This window comes from Triticum dicoccoides, chromosome 5A (genome assembly GCF_002162155.2).
Source record: "Triticum dicoccoides isolate Atlit2015 ecotype Zavitan chromosome 5A, WEW_v2.0, whole genome shotgun sequence".
Classification (NCBI taxonomy): domain Eukaryota; kingdom Viridiplantae; phylum Streptophyta; class Magnoliopsida; order Poales; family Poaceae; genus Triticum; species Triticum dicoccoides.
In genome coordinates, this window is record NC_041388.1 from 299396621 (window position 1) to 299414105 (window position 17485).

The following is a 17485-nucleotide window of genomic DNA, read 5'->3' on the forward strand; positions in this document are numbered from 1 at the left end:
ATAAAAGAACAATTCAGGCACACAAAGTAAAGGCCAATGCATAGTATAAACAGTTTCTTGAAATTTTATCGCATTGGAAACATAGAGAGGCGGAGATGTAGTTCCTCTCTCATAATAATTGCAAGTAGGAGCAGCAAGCACATGCATATTATATTTATCAAAATCATCATGTGCAATAGTATAACGCAACCCATCAATATAGTCCTTAATAAGCGCAAACTTCTTCGATATAGTGTAGTTGGGAGAATTCAAAAAGATAGTTGGATTCGTCCGTTCATGGGCCGACCATAATGGGCCGTCGTTAATCGAACGTATTTTATGACGCTAGGAAAACGGCCCAACAGATTAACGGGCCACAAATGGGCTGACTGTAACCACAGGTTGAATTTGGCCCACAAGCAGAAAAGGCCAGTAACTGGCCATAAGTAACTGAATGTTGGAAATGAGCCCAAGAATAAATGGGCCCTGAGAAGGCTGAAAGATAACACGAGCTGAAAATGGCCCAATGGAATAATGGGTCATTAATGGGTATAAAGTGATACACTGTTCATTAGGGGCCAGTTTCACCACGGGCCATTAATGGGCCAAGATTTACAAAGAGCCTCATATGGGCCCAAAGATTTCATGGGCCATACATGGGCCAGAAGTTACAACGGGCTGGAATCATATTGGACGGCCCAGATGACGCTACTGGGCCTAATTCAGATAGGCCGTAACGGGTCGTGAGTTAGCGGGCTGTAAATGGGCTATATCCGAACATGCCGTTAACAGGCTTTCCATGGGTTGGCCCGCTACCTTTGGACCAAGTCAAACGGGCCAGCCTTTTCAAAAAAATAGGCCTCAGTTGGGCCGTGCCATGTGTCGACGTATCATAGGCGCCTTCGGTCCAATGAGTGGATGACATCTGTCCCAACAGTGAGCCGACACGTGGTTCCTCTGGCCATTGAGAATTTTACATGTGGAAAATCCCCATTGGTCCGGGCTATTAACGGGTTATCAGATCCAAACTGGAACCCGATAGCTTAACGACGACCCGTTACGGTGGATGTCACGTGTCGGTTACCCTTGACAAAAGAAATTCTATGACGTGCGATTTATCGTCATGGAAGTGGACACTTCCGTGATGATAATTCTGGTAATGTCATGGAACACTTCTACGACAACACAGGTATGACTATCTTGATGTCATAAAATCGTCATGGATGTACATGCATGACAGAAAACGTGACCAACTGTGACAAACACATATCATCACGGAAGTGTAGTTTTTTTGTAGTGCGAAGTAGCACATAAACTAGGGTTTAAGCTTCTGTCACTCTAGCAACCCATCATCTAATAACTACTCCACAATGCATTCCCTTAGGCCCAAAGATGGTGAATTGCCATGTAGTCGACGTTCACATGACACCACTAAGGGAATCACAACATACATATCATCGAAATATCGAACACATATCAAGTTCACATGATTACTTGCAACATGACTTCTCTCATGACCTCAAGAACGAAAGTAACTACTCACAAATGATAATCATGCTCAAGATTAGATGGGTATTAAATAGCATAATGGATCTGAACATATAATCTTCCACTAAATCAACCATATAGTAATCAACTACAAGATGTAATCAACACTACTAGTCACTCACAAGTACCAATCTGAGGTTCCGGTACAAAGATTGAACACAAGAGATGAACTAGGGATTGAGAGGAGATGGTGTCGTTGAAGATGTTGATGGATATTGACCTCCCAAAGATGGGAGGGTTATTGGTAATGACGATGGTTTCGATTCCCCCCTCCGGGGGGAGTTGCCCCGGTGGAATCGCTCCATCGGAGGGTAAAAGTGCTCCCGCCCAAGTTCCGCCTCGAGACGGTGGCGCTCCGTCCTGAAAGTCCTCTACTTATTTTTTCTAGGTCAGAAGAACTTAAGTACTAGAAGATTGGCACCGAAGGTGGGCCCGGGCTAGCCACAACCCACCAGGGCATGCCTGGGGGGCCTAGTGTGCCCTGGTGTCTTGTGGTCACCAAGTGGCCCCCTCCGGTATGCTCCAATATTTTTCATATATTCCAAAATAATTCTCCTTAAATTTTCAGCTCATTTGGAGTTGTGCGGAATAGGTAGCTCTGGCGTAGCTTTTTCAGGTCCAGAATTCCAGCTGTCGGCATTCTCCCTCTTTGTGCAAACCTTGCATATTATGAGAGAAAAGGCATTATAATTACTCCATAAAGCATTATTATGCATAAAAACATTATAAATAACAGTACGAAATCATGATGCAAAATGGATGTATCATCTACTTCAATACTAGAAATTTTATGCCCAAGGACTATACATTCATTCACCATAAAGTGACACTTCTCCCAATTCAAGACAAGATTAGTTTCTTCACATCTCTACAAAACATGATCAAGATTGCTTAAGCAATCATCAACAGAAGTTCCGTAGACGAAAAATCATCCATGAGTACCTCACCAATTTTTTCACAAAAGTCAGAGAATATAGCAATCATAAGGTAGCAGGTGCATTTCATAAATGAAAAGGCATACTTCTATAAGCATAAGTTCCATAAGGACAAGTAAAGATGGGTTTGTCTTGATCTTCTTGTGATACAGGTATTTGAGAAAAAACAAAATATCCATCTAGGAAGCAGAAGTGTGTATGCTTAGACAATCTTTCTAACATTTGATCAATAAAAGGCAAGGAGTAATGATCCTTTCTAGTAGCTTTATTTAATTTCCTAAAATCAATTACCATCCTATAACTAGTTACAATTCTTTGCGGAATAAGTTCATTTTTGTCATTAGGAACAACAATAATGCCTCCTTTCTTAGGAACACAATGAACATGACTTACCCATCTACTATCAGCTATATGATAAATTATAGCTGCCTCCAGAAGCTTTAATATTTCAGTTCTTATCACATCCTTCATTTTAGGACTTAGATGGGCTAATGAGCAACAACCGGCTTAGCATCATGCACTATATTAATCTTGTGCTGACATAAAGTGAGACTAATGCCCTTGAGATCATCGAGTGTATATCCAATAGCAACACGATGCTTCCTTAGAGTTTTAAGTAATCTCTTTTCTTCATGCTCTGAAAGGTTAGCATTGATAATAACAAGATATATCTTCTTTCCATCAGTATAAGCATACTTTGATGTATCAGGTAGTTTCTTTAATTCAAACACTGGGTCACTCTTAGGGGAAGGTGGTCCCCAAGAGTTTCAACAGGCAAATTATGATTAAGGATAGGTGATTCTTTAAAGAATATCTCATCTATTTCATTTGTTTTATTCATATGCATATCATTTTCATGGTCTAGCAAATATTGTTCTAAGGGATCGGTAGGAGGAACAACAATAGAAGCAAGACCAAGGATTTCATCTTTACTAGATAATTCTTTCTCATGCGGTTGTTCTATGAAACTTAGAGAAATTAAACTCATGAGATACATCACCAAACTTAGCTCTAACCTTTTCTTTAACACAATCAATTTCCGCATTAACGGTATTCAAGAAAGTCCTACCAAATATAATGGACAACAATTATCTTGTTATGATCCAAGTACTAACAAATCAGTAGGGTATTTTATCTTACCACACAAGAGTTCAACATCTCGAACAATCCCAAGTGGTGAAATAGTATCTCTATTTGCAAGCTTAATAGTAACATCAATGTCTTCTATATCAATAGGTGCAATATCATTCATGACTTCTTGATATAAAGTAAAAGGAATAACACTCACACTAGCACCCATATCGCATAAACCATGATAGCAACGATCCCCAATTTTAACAGAAACAACATGCATGCCAACTACATGCTTGTTTCTATCTAACATATTTTTTTCATTTCTAGCAGGTTTAGCAATTCTAGCAGCCTCATTGCAGAAGTAAATAACATGTCCATCAATATTATCAACCAAGAGATCCTTAACCATTGAAACATTAGGTCCCACCCTAATTTGTTCAGAGGGTCTAGGTGTTCTAATGCTACTTTTATTAACCATAGTTGTAGCTTTGGAATGTTCCTTAATCCTAACAGGGAAAGGAGGTTTCTCAATATAAGCAGCAGGCACAACTGCATCAACATTATAAATGATTGTTTCATCTTTAGCTGTAATAGGTTCTTCACAATTTTCTTCAATAGGTGGATGAAACTTAAACCACTTCTCCTTACGGAGATCAACATGAGTAGCAAAAGATTCACAAAAAGTAGCTACTATCTTAGAGTCAAGTTCATATTTGGTACTAAACTTATGAAAAATATCAGTTTCCATAAAATATTTAACACAATCAAACTCAAATTTTGTACCTGACTCTTTACCTTTGTCGAATTCCCTGTCTTCAGAGTTGCATTTAATTTTTTTCCAGAAGACCCCATTTGAATTCAATAGTTTTCTTCATAAAGGAACGAGTAGAAGAAGTATCGATCATGGGTTGACCATTATGATAAAGTCGAGCATAAAGTTTTGAATAATAGTTTCTCTTGAGAGCTCATGATTGGGGCATGTGTGCATCATGTACTTAAGCCTCCCCCAAGCTTGAGCGATACTTTCTCCTTCACAAGGCCAAAAATTATATATATAATTCCAATCACGATGAACCAAATGCATAGGATAAAATTTCTAGTGAAATTGCAGTTTCAACCGGTTCCAATCCCATGTTCCAGTATCATCCAATACCCTATACCATGTCAATGTCTTTCCCTCCAAAAATAAGGGGGATACCTTCTTAACTCCATCCTCAGATAATTCTGCAAGCTTAAACAGTCCACAAATTTCCTCCACATAGATTAAGTGCATATCAGGATGACCCATAAGTGTAGGGGATCAATCGTAGTCCTTTCAATAAGTAAGAGTGTCTAATACAACAAGGAGAAGAAGGAAATGATAAGCGGTTTTCAGCAAGGTATTCTCTGCAAGTATTGAAAGTAGCGGTGATAGATAGTTTTGTAGCAAGATAATTCGGAACAAGTAACAAGTAGCAATAGTAACAAAGATGCAGCAAGGTTGCCCAATCCTTTTTATAGCAAAGACAAGCCGGAAGGTTCTCTTATATAAAGCATAGTGCTCTCGAGGACACATTGGAATTATTGTCTAGTCACTTTCGCCATGGTTAGTTGATTCACGATCGGTACTTTGATAATTTTATATGTGGGTGGACTGGTGCTTGGGTGCCGTCCTTACTTGGACAAGCATCCCACTTATGATTACCCCCTCTCGCAAGCATTCGCAACTACGGAAGAAGAATTAAGATAAAACTAACCATAACATGAAACATATGGATCCAAATCAGCCCCTTACGGAATAACGCATAAACTAGGTTTTAAGTTTCTGTCACTCTAGCAACCCATCATCTACTTATTACTCCCTAATGCCTTCCCTTAGGCCCAAGTATGGTGAAGTTTCATGTAGTCGACGTTCACACGACACAACTAAAGGAAGCAACAACATACATATCATCAAAATATCGAACGAGTACCAACTTCACATGGTTACTTATATCAAGACTTCTCCCATGTCCTCAAGAACAAAAGTAGCTAATCACAAATCATATTCATGTTCAAGATCAAAGGGGTATTGAATATGCTTGAGGATCTAAACATTTAATCTTCCACCAAATAAACCAACTAGCATCAACTACAAGATGTAATCAACACTACTAGCAACCCACAGGTACCAACCTGAGGTTCTGGGACAAAGATTGAATACAAGAGATGAACTAGGGTTTGAGATGAGATGGTACTGGTGAAGTTGTTGATGAAGATTGGTCCTCCCACGATGAGAGGATCGTTGGTGATGTCGATGGCTTCGATTTTCCCCTCCCGGAGGGAAGTTTCCCCAGCGGAATCGCTCCACCGGAGAGCAAAATTCCTCCTACCCAGATTCCGCCTCGATATGGCGGCGCTTCGTCCCAAAAGTATTCTTCTAATTTTTAGGGCAAATGGATTCATATAGCAGAAGATGGGCACCGGAGGCCTGCTAGGGGGCCCACAAGCTCATAGGGTGCGCCTGTCTGAGCTTGTCGCTCCCTAGTGGCCCCCTCCTAGTATTTCTTTCGCCAATATTCTTTATATATTCCAAAACAATTCTCCGTAATTTTTCAGGTCATTTGGAGTTGTGAAAAATAGTTTTCTCTGTTGTAGCCTTTTCCGCTCTAGAATTCCAGCTGTCGGCAATCTCCCTCTTCATGTGAAACTTGCAAAATAAGAAAGAGAAGACATAAGAATAGTATCATAAAGTGAAATAATGACCCAAAACATAATAAATAACAGCAGGAAAACATGATGCAAAATGGATGTATCAACCATCCGGGGCGACAGAAGCTACTGCTTTGTAGAAATGCTCGACACATTGAACATTGTCTTCCTGGTCCGCCTGAACGGTGGTTACGCCTCCGGGCCCCAGCATCTTGATAGAATTGTAGGCATGGTGAGTCATGGCCATGAATTAGGTCAGTGCAGGGTAGCCAAGAATAGCGTCCTACTCCAGGCCGATGTGGGCCACGGTGAAGAGGATGCTTTCCTTCTGATAATTCTTGCTAGTCCTGAACGTGATGAGGAGGGCCACCTGCCCTGTGGAAGTCGTGCTCCCGAAGTCACGCCCGAGAACAGACGGGTAGGCAGCATGCGATCATACGAGATCTGCATTAGGTCGAAGATTTTCGGGGAGATGACGTTTAGCATGGACCCACCGCCGATGAGGGTTTTTGTGACCTTGATGTTATGGATAGTGGGGGACACAATGATTGGTACAATCCCCACTATCTTTGCATCCATCGGATGATCCGCAAGATCAAACGTCACCGAGACCCCGAACCACCTCAATGGCTTAGCTGCTTTTCCCCCGGGAAGGGCAGCACAAACTTCCTGGGCCAGATGCTTGAAACATGGGTTTGAGTGAGGGGTCTAGGCCCCGCCTTGAATGCATGCCACCACCTTGGGCTCCTGGAAGCCTCCTCTACTATTCTTATCGGAGTCTGGGCCTTCCCCGGCCTTGTCGTCCACTGCTTTCTCGCGCCCACAGGAAAAAGGTTAACTCGGCCTTTGCGTTGGCCGGTGCGTTCTCCCCCACGACCTCCTTCCTTTCGTCCTTCGCCACGCCTCAGCTCACGCCACTCCTGACGGTTTTCCACCATCTTCTTGATCTCTCGACACATGGCCATGTCATGCGTGCGCGAGCTGTGCAAAGCACGGTACGAGCTGTCGCCCGAATCATCGTAAATCACCTCTTCCTTCTTCTGCCACTTCCACTCGGGCCCCACTGCGAAGACCCCGTGCAACTTGCGCTTTTGGCCTCTCTTATCGCGGGACGGTTCGGTCTCCCTCTCGTTTGTCTGTGAAGAACGGTTTTGGGCTTCAGCCGCCCTAGAGCACTTGTCCACCAGTTCGTAGAGTTGCACCATAGTGCGCACATCATGGACCGCCATCTTCTTTCACATCTTGAGGTCTGTGACGCCGTTGCGGAACACCGCGGCAACCTTCGCATCGTCGATGCGGGGGATTTTGTTGCGAACTTGGCTGGAACGTTGGATGAACCTGTGTAGCGTCTCACCCTCCTTCTGTCGGATGGCGTTTAAATTGGCAATTGTGGACGGCCGGTCACAAGTTCCCTTCAAATTGGCATTGAACCGCTCGCACAGCTCGTCCCAAGTTTCGATGGAATTCGGTGGGAGGTTCATGAGCCATGAACGGGCCGAATCTTTAAGGGTTGTAGGAAACCAGTTAACCATGGCGTCAGAGTAGCCATGAGCCGCCTGGATCGCTGTGGCATAGTTTTGGAGAAACTCAACGGGGTCAGTTGAGCCATCGTACCGCGACGATAGATCTGGCTTGAACCGCGGAGGCAAGGCCACCCCACGGAGTTCGGGGGTGAACGCATGGCGCCCCACACCTATCGGCATAGCGCGGGCGCTCGGGGTGCCCAGCGCAGGGCGCCCCGCCTCCGCCTTCTCTTGAACAAATCTGTCCTGCCGCTCTCACCGGCGCTCTTGGACAAAAAGTTACCACGACGTATGTCTTTCACGTAACCAAACAACATGCTTGCAATCAAATAGCGTGCTGATGGCTTGTCTCTAATGCACGTTCCATAGAATTTTGTGGGCAACCAAACTAAATACAGAACATGTTTTTTTCCTGTATTGCTCTTTTTTAGCAAAAAAAAAATCCTGTATTGCTGAGTCAGGCTGAGTGGAGTCAAAGATGCAACCAAAATTACGTAGGAACCTAAGAAGCGTTCATACTGTAGCAGGGTTGGACTAGGCCCAACGTTCTAGACCCCTCCGTCTCGTTAGGGTTCACTTCCTGCAAGGCTCTACTCTTCATTCCACTCTCGGTTTCCGCCTCCCCCTCCCCGACTTATCCCCATGGGCAAGTCCGGCGCCAAAAAGAAGAAGCCCTCCCCTTCCGCCACCGCCGCCGCCACCACAACCGCCGCCAAATCGCCGCCAGCCGCAGCAGAGCAGAAGGCCCCGCCGCCCGCGCCCCCCGTAGCGAACGGGGCGGCGCAGCACCAGGCCCCGGCGGACCCCGGCGTGCTCCTGCGCCGCGCGCACGAGCTCAAGGAGGAGGGCAACCGCCTGTTCCAGTCGCGCGACTACGCCGGCGCGCTGCGGCAGTACGAGCTCGCCCTCCGCCTTGCCCCGCGTGGCCATCCCGACCGCGCCGTCTTCCACAGCAACCGCGCCGCCTGCCTCCTGCAGCTCCGCCCCGTCGACCACAAGGCCGTCGCGGAGGAGTGCTCCCTCGCGCTCCAGGCCGAGCCGCGCTTCCCGCGAGCCCTTCTCCGCCGGGCCCGCGCACTTGAGGCGCTCGGCCGCTACGAGCTCGCACTCGCCGACACCCTCGCGCTCCTCGCCCTCGACCCCAACCACCGCGACGCTATCGACCTCTCCCACCGCCTTCGCTCCCGCATCTCCTCCTCCTCCTCCTCCTCCACGGCCTCCGCCGCCTCCACCCACGAACCCACCAGCCGCCCTTCCCCCGCCGCCCTCGGTGCCTCGGCCGTTGTGGCCGGCCTTGGCCCATCCCTCCCTTCCCGTCCCTTCCCAAAGAAACAATCGCCTCCGTCGCCTCCTCCTCCACAGCAGCAACCAGGTCCTGCGATGACTAAATTTAATTCTTCGCCAACGCCCAAGTTGGTGCCTTTCTCCAACTCTCCGTCATCTTCTGCCAAGGCTTCAACTGCTGATATTTCTCAGAAGACTGTGCCAGCACTGTCAGTGCCCTCAACCCAACCAGTGACGGAGACATCGCTCATTAACAGGAAGGTTGTGACGAGATGGAGGCCCCTCAAGCTGGTGTATGGCCATGACATTAGGCTTGGGGAGATGCCTGAAAAATGCAGCTTCCAGACGCTCCGGGAAGTTGTGGCGAAGCGCTTCCCATCATCCAAGGCTGTGTTGATGAAGTATAAGGATGCCGATGGTGATCTAGTTACCATCACTTGCACATCAGAACTACGATTGGCCGAGGCTTGTGGTGTTGGCACCGATGCGATGGAAGGTGATACTAAGCTCCCCATGTTGAGGCTGCACATTGTTGAAGTAAGTCCAGAGCAGGAGCCTCCGCTGCCAACAGAAGAGCAGAAGCTGGAGGAGGAGGAGTTGTTGATCACCGGTGAGGATAGCTCTTCACATACTTCTGCAGAGGTAGCTAATGCCGAGGTAACAAAGCCAGATCTGGAGAACGGAGTTGCTGAACAGAGCACTCTGACAGGGAAGAAAGATTGTGGCCATGCTGAGTGCAAGGAAGCTGAGATTGATGATTGGTTGCTTCAGTTTGCAGAACTGTTCCGGAACCAGGTTGGGATCGATGCTGATGCACATCTGGACCTTCATGAAGTAGGAATGGAGCTGTGCTCTGAAGCACTTGAGGAAACAGTGACCAGCGAGGAGGCCCAATCCCTATTTGAGATGGCTGCAGCAAAATTCCAGGAGGTCGCTGCCTTGGCGTTATTTAACTGGGGAAATGTGCACATGTGTGCAGCAAGGAAGCGCATACCTCTTGATGAATCTTCTCCAAAGGAAATCATGTCTGCTCAGCTCCGAACAGCTTATGACTGGGTGCTAGAGAGGTATGCTCTTGCAGGCCACAAGTATGAGGAGGCCCTGAACATCAAGCAAGATTTCTATGAAGGGCTTCTTGCTTTAGGCCAGCAACACTTTGAGACCGCAAAGCTTCACTGGTCATTTGCATTGGCAGACAAGGCTGACCTGTCTACCTGGGATTCTTCAGAGACATTCAAGCTTTTTGATAGTGCTGAGGAGAAGATGAGGGCTGCAACAGAGATGTGGGAGAAAGTGGAAGAACAGAGAATGCTAGAGTTAAAAACACCTGGTGCGACCGAGAAGGATGAGGTGTTGAAGAAAAGAAAGAAGCAACACAGTGCAGATGGTCAAGGGGAGTTGACACCGGAGGAGGCAGCTGAGCAGGCAGCCGTAATGAGGCAACAGATTCACCTATTTTGGGGCAATATGCTTTTTGAGCGCTCTCAAGTGGAATTCAAGCTTGTTGTCGGTGATTGGAAGAAGAATCTCGATGCTTCTGTTGAAAGGTTTAAGTTGGCTGGAGCTTCAGAATCAGATATCTCCACGGTGCTGAAGAACCATTTTTCCAATGCAGTCTCTGAGTGCGAAGAGAAGAAAGTTATGCCTTCAGGCACAGGAAGTTCCCAAACAAGTGACGGCATTGATGATGAATCTGTGGTTGAAAGCTAAGTTCTTGTTGTTCAAGCTAGATGAAATCGATGCTTGTCGTATTCTATTGTTTGATAGGCATTATTTGTTCTTGACAACTTCTTCATGGTTTGGTATCATGACCGCCAATTTAGATATTATTAGCATACATAGATTTTTTGATTTGCAGAACTAGCGTGGACTTCACGTGCTTCAAACATCTTGATCTGTTTCATGTGTCTTGATTTTTATGATAATTTTTTGGGCCGGTTTCAAGGTATATGATGGAGATTTTTGAAGTAGTTAACCACTTTGAAGACCGTTCGCTAAACGTTCTCTGCAATGATATCGCAGAATGTAGACTAAGCTTTATCCATTATTTTTTGCAAGCAGTGATACAGATTGTAGCCTCTTACAGAAATGTAGGGAAAGGCTGCGTACAATAGACCCAAAGTGGTCGGACCCTTTCTCAGACCCTGCACAAGCGGGAGCTACATGCATTGGGGCTGCCTTTTTTAGTGATACAGATTGTCACACCTGAGATTTACTACTCCCTCCATTCATTATTATAAGACGTTTTGGACAGCTAGCTTTGAACTGTTTTGGGCACTGTCTGAATTGTCTAGAACGTCTTATAAAAGTGAACAGAGGAAGTAGTAGTTTCTTAGTTATATCAACTGCAGCTTTGAGCTGATAATATCTGCGAGGCGCCCGCAAACTGGCCACTCTGTTCGGTTGTGATGCAAGGGATTGTTAGTTGTCACAGCCCGCTACTACAGCAGTGTGCACTGTGCAGCAGCATTTTGGTGCAAATAAGTTTTGCATAAATTTTGCAGATTTATTGACTCCAGAGAACGGGAAATAAACGTACTTCCAATTCAGTTCAATTTCATATCAGAGCTATAACATAATATTTCCTATGACTAAGAGCATGTTGGGATCTGCTCCACTCCGCAACTCCGCTGTCGTGCAACTTTACCGGTTGGCTGATCCAGGATGTCCTTTCCTGCGGATAGCAACTTCCTTCCCTGACCATGTGGAGTGGAGCCAGCGGCCGAACATGTCCCAAAATGTAAGGCATTTTTTCACACTCTGGTAGTATGGAAAAATGTCTTACATTTTTGAAACGGAGGGAGTATGTTAATCTACTCCCTATTTTGCACGTGGAGCCAACAATCCAGGAAGCTGGGAGCGGATTCAAGAATTTGAAGGAGTGAAGAAGATCCAAACAGGCTTGCAGAACTCTGTTTTTCGTACAATACAATGTTAAGGTGATCGGCACATCTGTGCATTTGAGAAAGAAAGCCATAGACCGGCAAATGTAGTATAGTAGTACTCCCTCCGTTTCAAAATAGATGGAACGGAGGGAGTACAAGCGAGCGCTAGTACGATCGGCACATCAGTTTTTCTGATGGACCTACTGCGTATTCACTCATCTATTTCGTGTTCTACATACTGGAATAAGTATAGTTTAGTTTGCAATTTATGTTGTGCGTGGGATTTTCTTTCTTTTTTTTCTCCCTGCACAAATCTATGAATGCTATGTTATGAACTACTAGTTTTCTTTTTGTGTATCGATTTGTTCATGTTGGTTTAATGAATAAATAGGCATAGTTTACTTTACACCACTGCACCTAATTGACATCTAATTTGTTCTATGTATGTTGTTAATCTTCTTATTTAAGTTTGTGTTTAGTATTGTTTTTAATAATAGTTGGTAGTATATTCTTTTGTTACTTTGAATTATTTCATGAGACTATGGCCGGTCAAATCACACATTTCTCTATCACGAATAGGTAATCAACATGTCAATCACACTTTGTGTGGATCTCATGAGCCCTCGCATTCACCGGGGATCAACATATATGTAGTTTATTGATTTGCTATGCCAAAACATGTGTAGTTGTATCAAGTACAAATTGAGACGTGTAGGTTTTTTGATAGTTATGCAACAACGATCTAGTTTTGAGTAGGCTTGGACACGGCCTCAGTGCATTGCATTGCACAGGGTAAGGTTTGCCTCGTATAATACTTCCCTAGACCTTATCTGATGTGGGAGCTTCTAACAATGGATCTGTCATTTTACTCTATATTAAACAAGATCATCATTGTTGTCATTCTCTCTGTGAAGTTGAATCTCATGATAATTTGCTCCATTTGGTAGCATCGATTTACTTGTGCACGGGGAAGTGCTTCAAAATTTCTTAGATGTTGAGCATGTTAATGCTTGGTATGCTAATATTTATGTTGGTTACATGTGCATTGTTGAGAGTATACAATATCGTGCTTGTTACAAAAAGTTAGCAACAACTGGTTTACTTTTAATGATAGCGAGAGGGCTATTCTACCGACGAAGGTTGGATCTTATGAAATCAAAATGAACCATCAAGCGGATACAAACATAATGAGAACACACCCAGTCTCTCTATAATTAGGATTCACACAACCAACTTCATCGCACGCACACAAACACACAAAAATGTGGTAGAAGCGAGGAAAAAAACCCAAAGATATCAAATCCGCGATTGACAAACTACAACTATGACAATATCCGCAACAACCATCTCATGACACCACACGGACAACAAGGTTTTTAAACAGAAACAACTTCAGGAAGGGAGCGATGCTCAAGCGCCGCCGTCACCAGATCCAACTACCATAGTCAGATTCTAGATTTTCATCCAGAAGAACCAATCCAAGCATATCCAAACAATGCCTTTAAAGTAATGATGCAAAAACATCACCATTGCCAGGTATAACCAACTCGGGCCAGACCTAGATTTTCACCTCGGTGCTCGTCGAAGTCAATCATGTAATGTCTCCACGACATTTTCGCGATCCCGGCAACTACATGTAGTTGGGCTAAAAAATCAACCGCCGTCGCTGCACAACCATATCATCTGCATCAAGTCATCGTCCGTAGATTACCTCTCACCACTGAAGGCAACCATCGAACCCAGGGAGAGGATCCCTCAAGAAGACCTTTTGATGGCCACCAAAATCAGCATCGATGTCGCTTATAATCCCCAAGCGCAAGGAATCATCATAGCACTTTTCAAAGAAGGAAGTGGTAAGTATAGAGTGTCGAATTCACAAGGAGCTAAAGGTAAGATCAATGTTCTCCCAGATCCTATCTGCCACTGATACAACCCTACGTACACCGACCATTTGCTTTTATCTAGTAACGAGAAATAGAACTATTAGCAAGCATCCACAAATACTAACAAGTTCATTAAGGTAAAACTCAACCATAGCATTCAGATATATTATAACACCCACGATGCGGCTATATCTCCCACGTGTCTGAGCACGACTTAGAGGCATAACCGCATAGTAGGCATGTCGCAAGAGGGGTAATCTTTACACATCCCATGTACTGAATAAGATAGAGATACAGAGTTGGCTTACAATCGTCACTTCACACAATACATAAATATAGCATTACAACATCCAGAATACAATCAGGGTCCGACTACAGAACCAAAATAAAAAAAGACAACCCCTGATGCAATAGATCCCCGATCGCCCCGACTGGGCTCCACTACTGATCAACTGAAAAAAGAAACAACACAACGAACACGAACTTCATCGGGCTCCCACTTGAGCTCGGTTGCGTCACCTGCACTGTTATCATCGGCACCTGCAACTGTTTGAAGTAATCTGTGAGTCACGGGGACTCAGCAATCTCACACCCGTGAGATCAAGACTATTTAAGCTTATGGGTAGGAAAATGTGGTGAGGTGGAGCTGCAGCAAGCACTAGCATATCTGGTGGCTAATTTACGCAAATGGGAGCGAGAAGAGAAGCAAAGCACGACCATGATCTAGAAATGATCAAGAAGTGATCCTGAAACTACTTACGTTCAAGCATAACACAAGAACCGTGTTCACTTCCCGGACTCCGCCGGAAAGAGACCATCATGGCTACACACGCGGTTGATGCATTATAAATAAGTTAAGTTTCAAGTTTTCTACAACCGGACATTAACAAATTCCCATCTGCCCATAACCACGGGCGCGACTTTCGAAAGTTCAAATCCCTGCAGGGGTGTCCCAACTTAGCCCATCACAAGCTCTCACGGTCAACGAAGGACATTCCTTCTCCCAGGACGACCCGATCAGACTCGGAATCCCGGTTACAAGACATCTCGACAATGGTAAAACAAGACCAGCAAAGCCACCCGATGTGCCGACAAATCCCGATAGGAGTCGCACATATCTCGTTCTCAGGGCAACACCGGATGAGACTAGCTACGAGTAAAACCAACCCTCAAGTTTCCCCGAGGTGGCCCCGGAGGCAGCTCGGTTCGAACCAACACTCAGAGGAGCACTAGCCCGGGGGGTCTAAAATAAAGATGACCCTCGGGCTCCGGAAACCCAAGGGAAAAAGGCTAGGTTGTTAGTGCAAATGTAAAACCAAGGTTGGGCCTTGATGGAGGAGTTTTATTCAAGGCGAACTGTCAAGGGGTTCCCATTATAACCCAACCGCGTAAGGAATGCAAAATCAAGGAACATAACACCGGTATGACGGAAACTAGGGCGGCAAGAGTGGAACAAAACACCAGGCATAAGGCCGAGCCTTCCACCCTTTACCAAGTATATAGATGCATTAGTTAAAATAAGAGATATTGTTATATCCCAACAAATATCCATGTTCCAACAAGGAACAACTCCATCTTCACCTGCAACTAGCAACGCTATAAGAGGGGCTGAGCAAAGCGGTAACATAGCTAAACAACGGTTTGCTAGGAAAGGTGGGTTAGAGGCTTGACATGGTAATATGAGAGGCATGATAAAGCATGTGGTGGGTATCGCGGCATAGGCATAGCAAAAGAGCGAGCAACTAGCAAGCAAAGATAGAAGTGATTTCAAGGGTATGGTCATCTTGCCTGCAAAGTTCTCTGAGAAGACGAAAGCTTGATCCTCGTAAGCATACTCAATGGGTTCCTCGAACACGAACTCGTCTCCCGGCTCTACCCAAGGCAAGAACACAAGCAAAGGAAACCACAATCAACCACGGTGCAATGCGCAAGCAACATGATGCAAAACATGGCATGATATGCGGGATGTGATATGCAATGCATATGCGTGCTCCGGAAGGAAAAGATTGAACCATGCCTCAAATTGGCAAACCCAGAGTGCTGCTGGAAAGATGAGTTGATTTCGGTCGAAATCGATATAAAGATCACCGGAATCGGATGCACAGTTTGCAAATGGCAAGTAAAACAATAATGGCACGATTCTGCGATTAACAGCACGATGCCACATAGAATGCAACAAGAAACTAAGCTACTACACTCCAACATATCTACAAATCACACGACAGTGATCCACTCAAGATGCTTGACAAAATATGAACACTGAGCTATGGCTAAATCACACAAGAGCAAGTTCATACAAGCATGGCAAAAGTGCAAAAGATAACAGCATCACAGACTTAGTGAAAATAACATGTCAGGAATTAACATCAGGAAGCAATGTTTAGAGCAAGATATCAACATGCTACAGGATCATATCATAGCAAAGCAAGGCATGACATGCATCTACTCAAGGCATATAACAAAAGTCCCTTACTGACCATAAGCCAAAAAGGATCATAAGATATGATGGCACCCATGTAAACATAGCAAGTTTCGTTAACAGATTCGGACTTAGCAGAAAACTAGACATGGCATAAACAGAATTATGAAGGCATGTTTGCGAGCTCGATGCACTCAACACAAGGCATTGCATGACAAACTAAGCATACTACCAGCAAGAAGACATGATCATGAAGCTAACCAAAGCAAGAACAATCTCATAGCATGCATGGATCAATTACAACAACCTTGGCAAAATTGATTAACATGTAAACAATCTGCCAGGAACATTTTATAGCAAAAGTAGAGTAAGATTGAGTCATGCTAGGGCACTCCATAATTTCAAACAAAGACATGGATGGATAGAGCATAACAATATCTCAAAATCATCCTTACTGAACATGCTCAAAAGAGGCATGTATCTCTCTGTAGCAACATGAATACATGGCATAAAAATAACAGCAGACAAAGACTTAGTGGAAATCCTGAGATCCTGAAATCAGCAATATCACGAGAGATACTTTGCATGCTTGTGCTAGTCACCACATTGATCACAAAAATACATGGCATACACCCCTGTAAAGATGGCATGGCATATAACAAAACACATGTAGAGCTCATGCCCATATGCAGCACACAATAATCATGAAAAAAATGACAAATGCTCATAAACTGATAAGAATCAGCATCTAACATTCTATAGCACTCTTGCAACAACAATTAGGGCATCAAGATGGACTCAAACAAGCATGGTGCAATGGAATGAAACGAAGAGGGAACCCAGACGAACAATTTGATATATCATGCATGCAAAATGGAGCTACGGATGAGGAGATATGGCATGATGAACAGGGCTATAAAATAATCACAGGAAAAGACTTAGTGGAAATTCAACCTCTCAGGAAAGTCAACGAGACAGAGGGATTCGGGACGAAGAGATCCAGGACGCGGGACGGCGTTTGGTTCGTCGACGTGGTGGATCAGATCCATCTTCCATAGATCCGGCGACGAGGATTCCGGCGACTCCGTGAGGGCATGGAAGCCGAGGCGAGGCGGGAACGGTGGAGGAGGACCGGCGGGCACTGGCGGAGGCGAGCGGCGGCTCCAGTCACCGGCGAGAGGAGCAGGGACGGCGCGCGGGGCGGCGGACGACGGCAGGGCGCGGCGGCCGGCGAGGCCCTGCGGTGACTGGCGCTGAGCGCGGAGACGGATGGCGGAGCGGCGGC

The 17485-nt window shown here is 45.1% G+C and overlaps 1 protein-coding gene across 1 annotated transcript; it reads left to right on the top strand.

Annotated features, from left to right (window-relative positions):
- The first annotated feature begins 8315 nt into the window (after nt 1–8315).
- On the top strand, nt 8316–10983 carry LOC119301118 (protein CLMP1-like). Its single transcript, XM_037578023.1, has one exon. It carries the CDS (start codon nt 8372–8374, stop codon nt 10721–10723), a length of 2352 nt encoding a protein of 783 aa, XP_037433920.1. The 5' UTR covers nt 8316–8371; the 3' UTR covers nt 10724–10983.
- The last annotated feature ends 6502 nt before the right edge of the window (nt 10984–17485 follow it).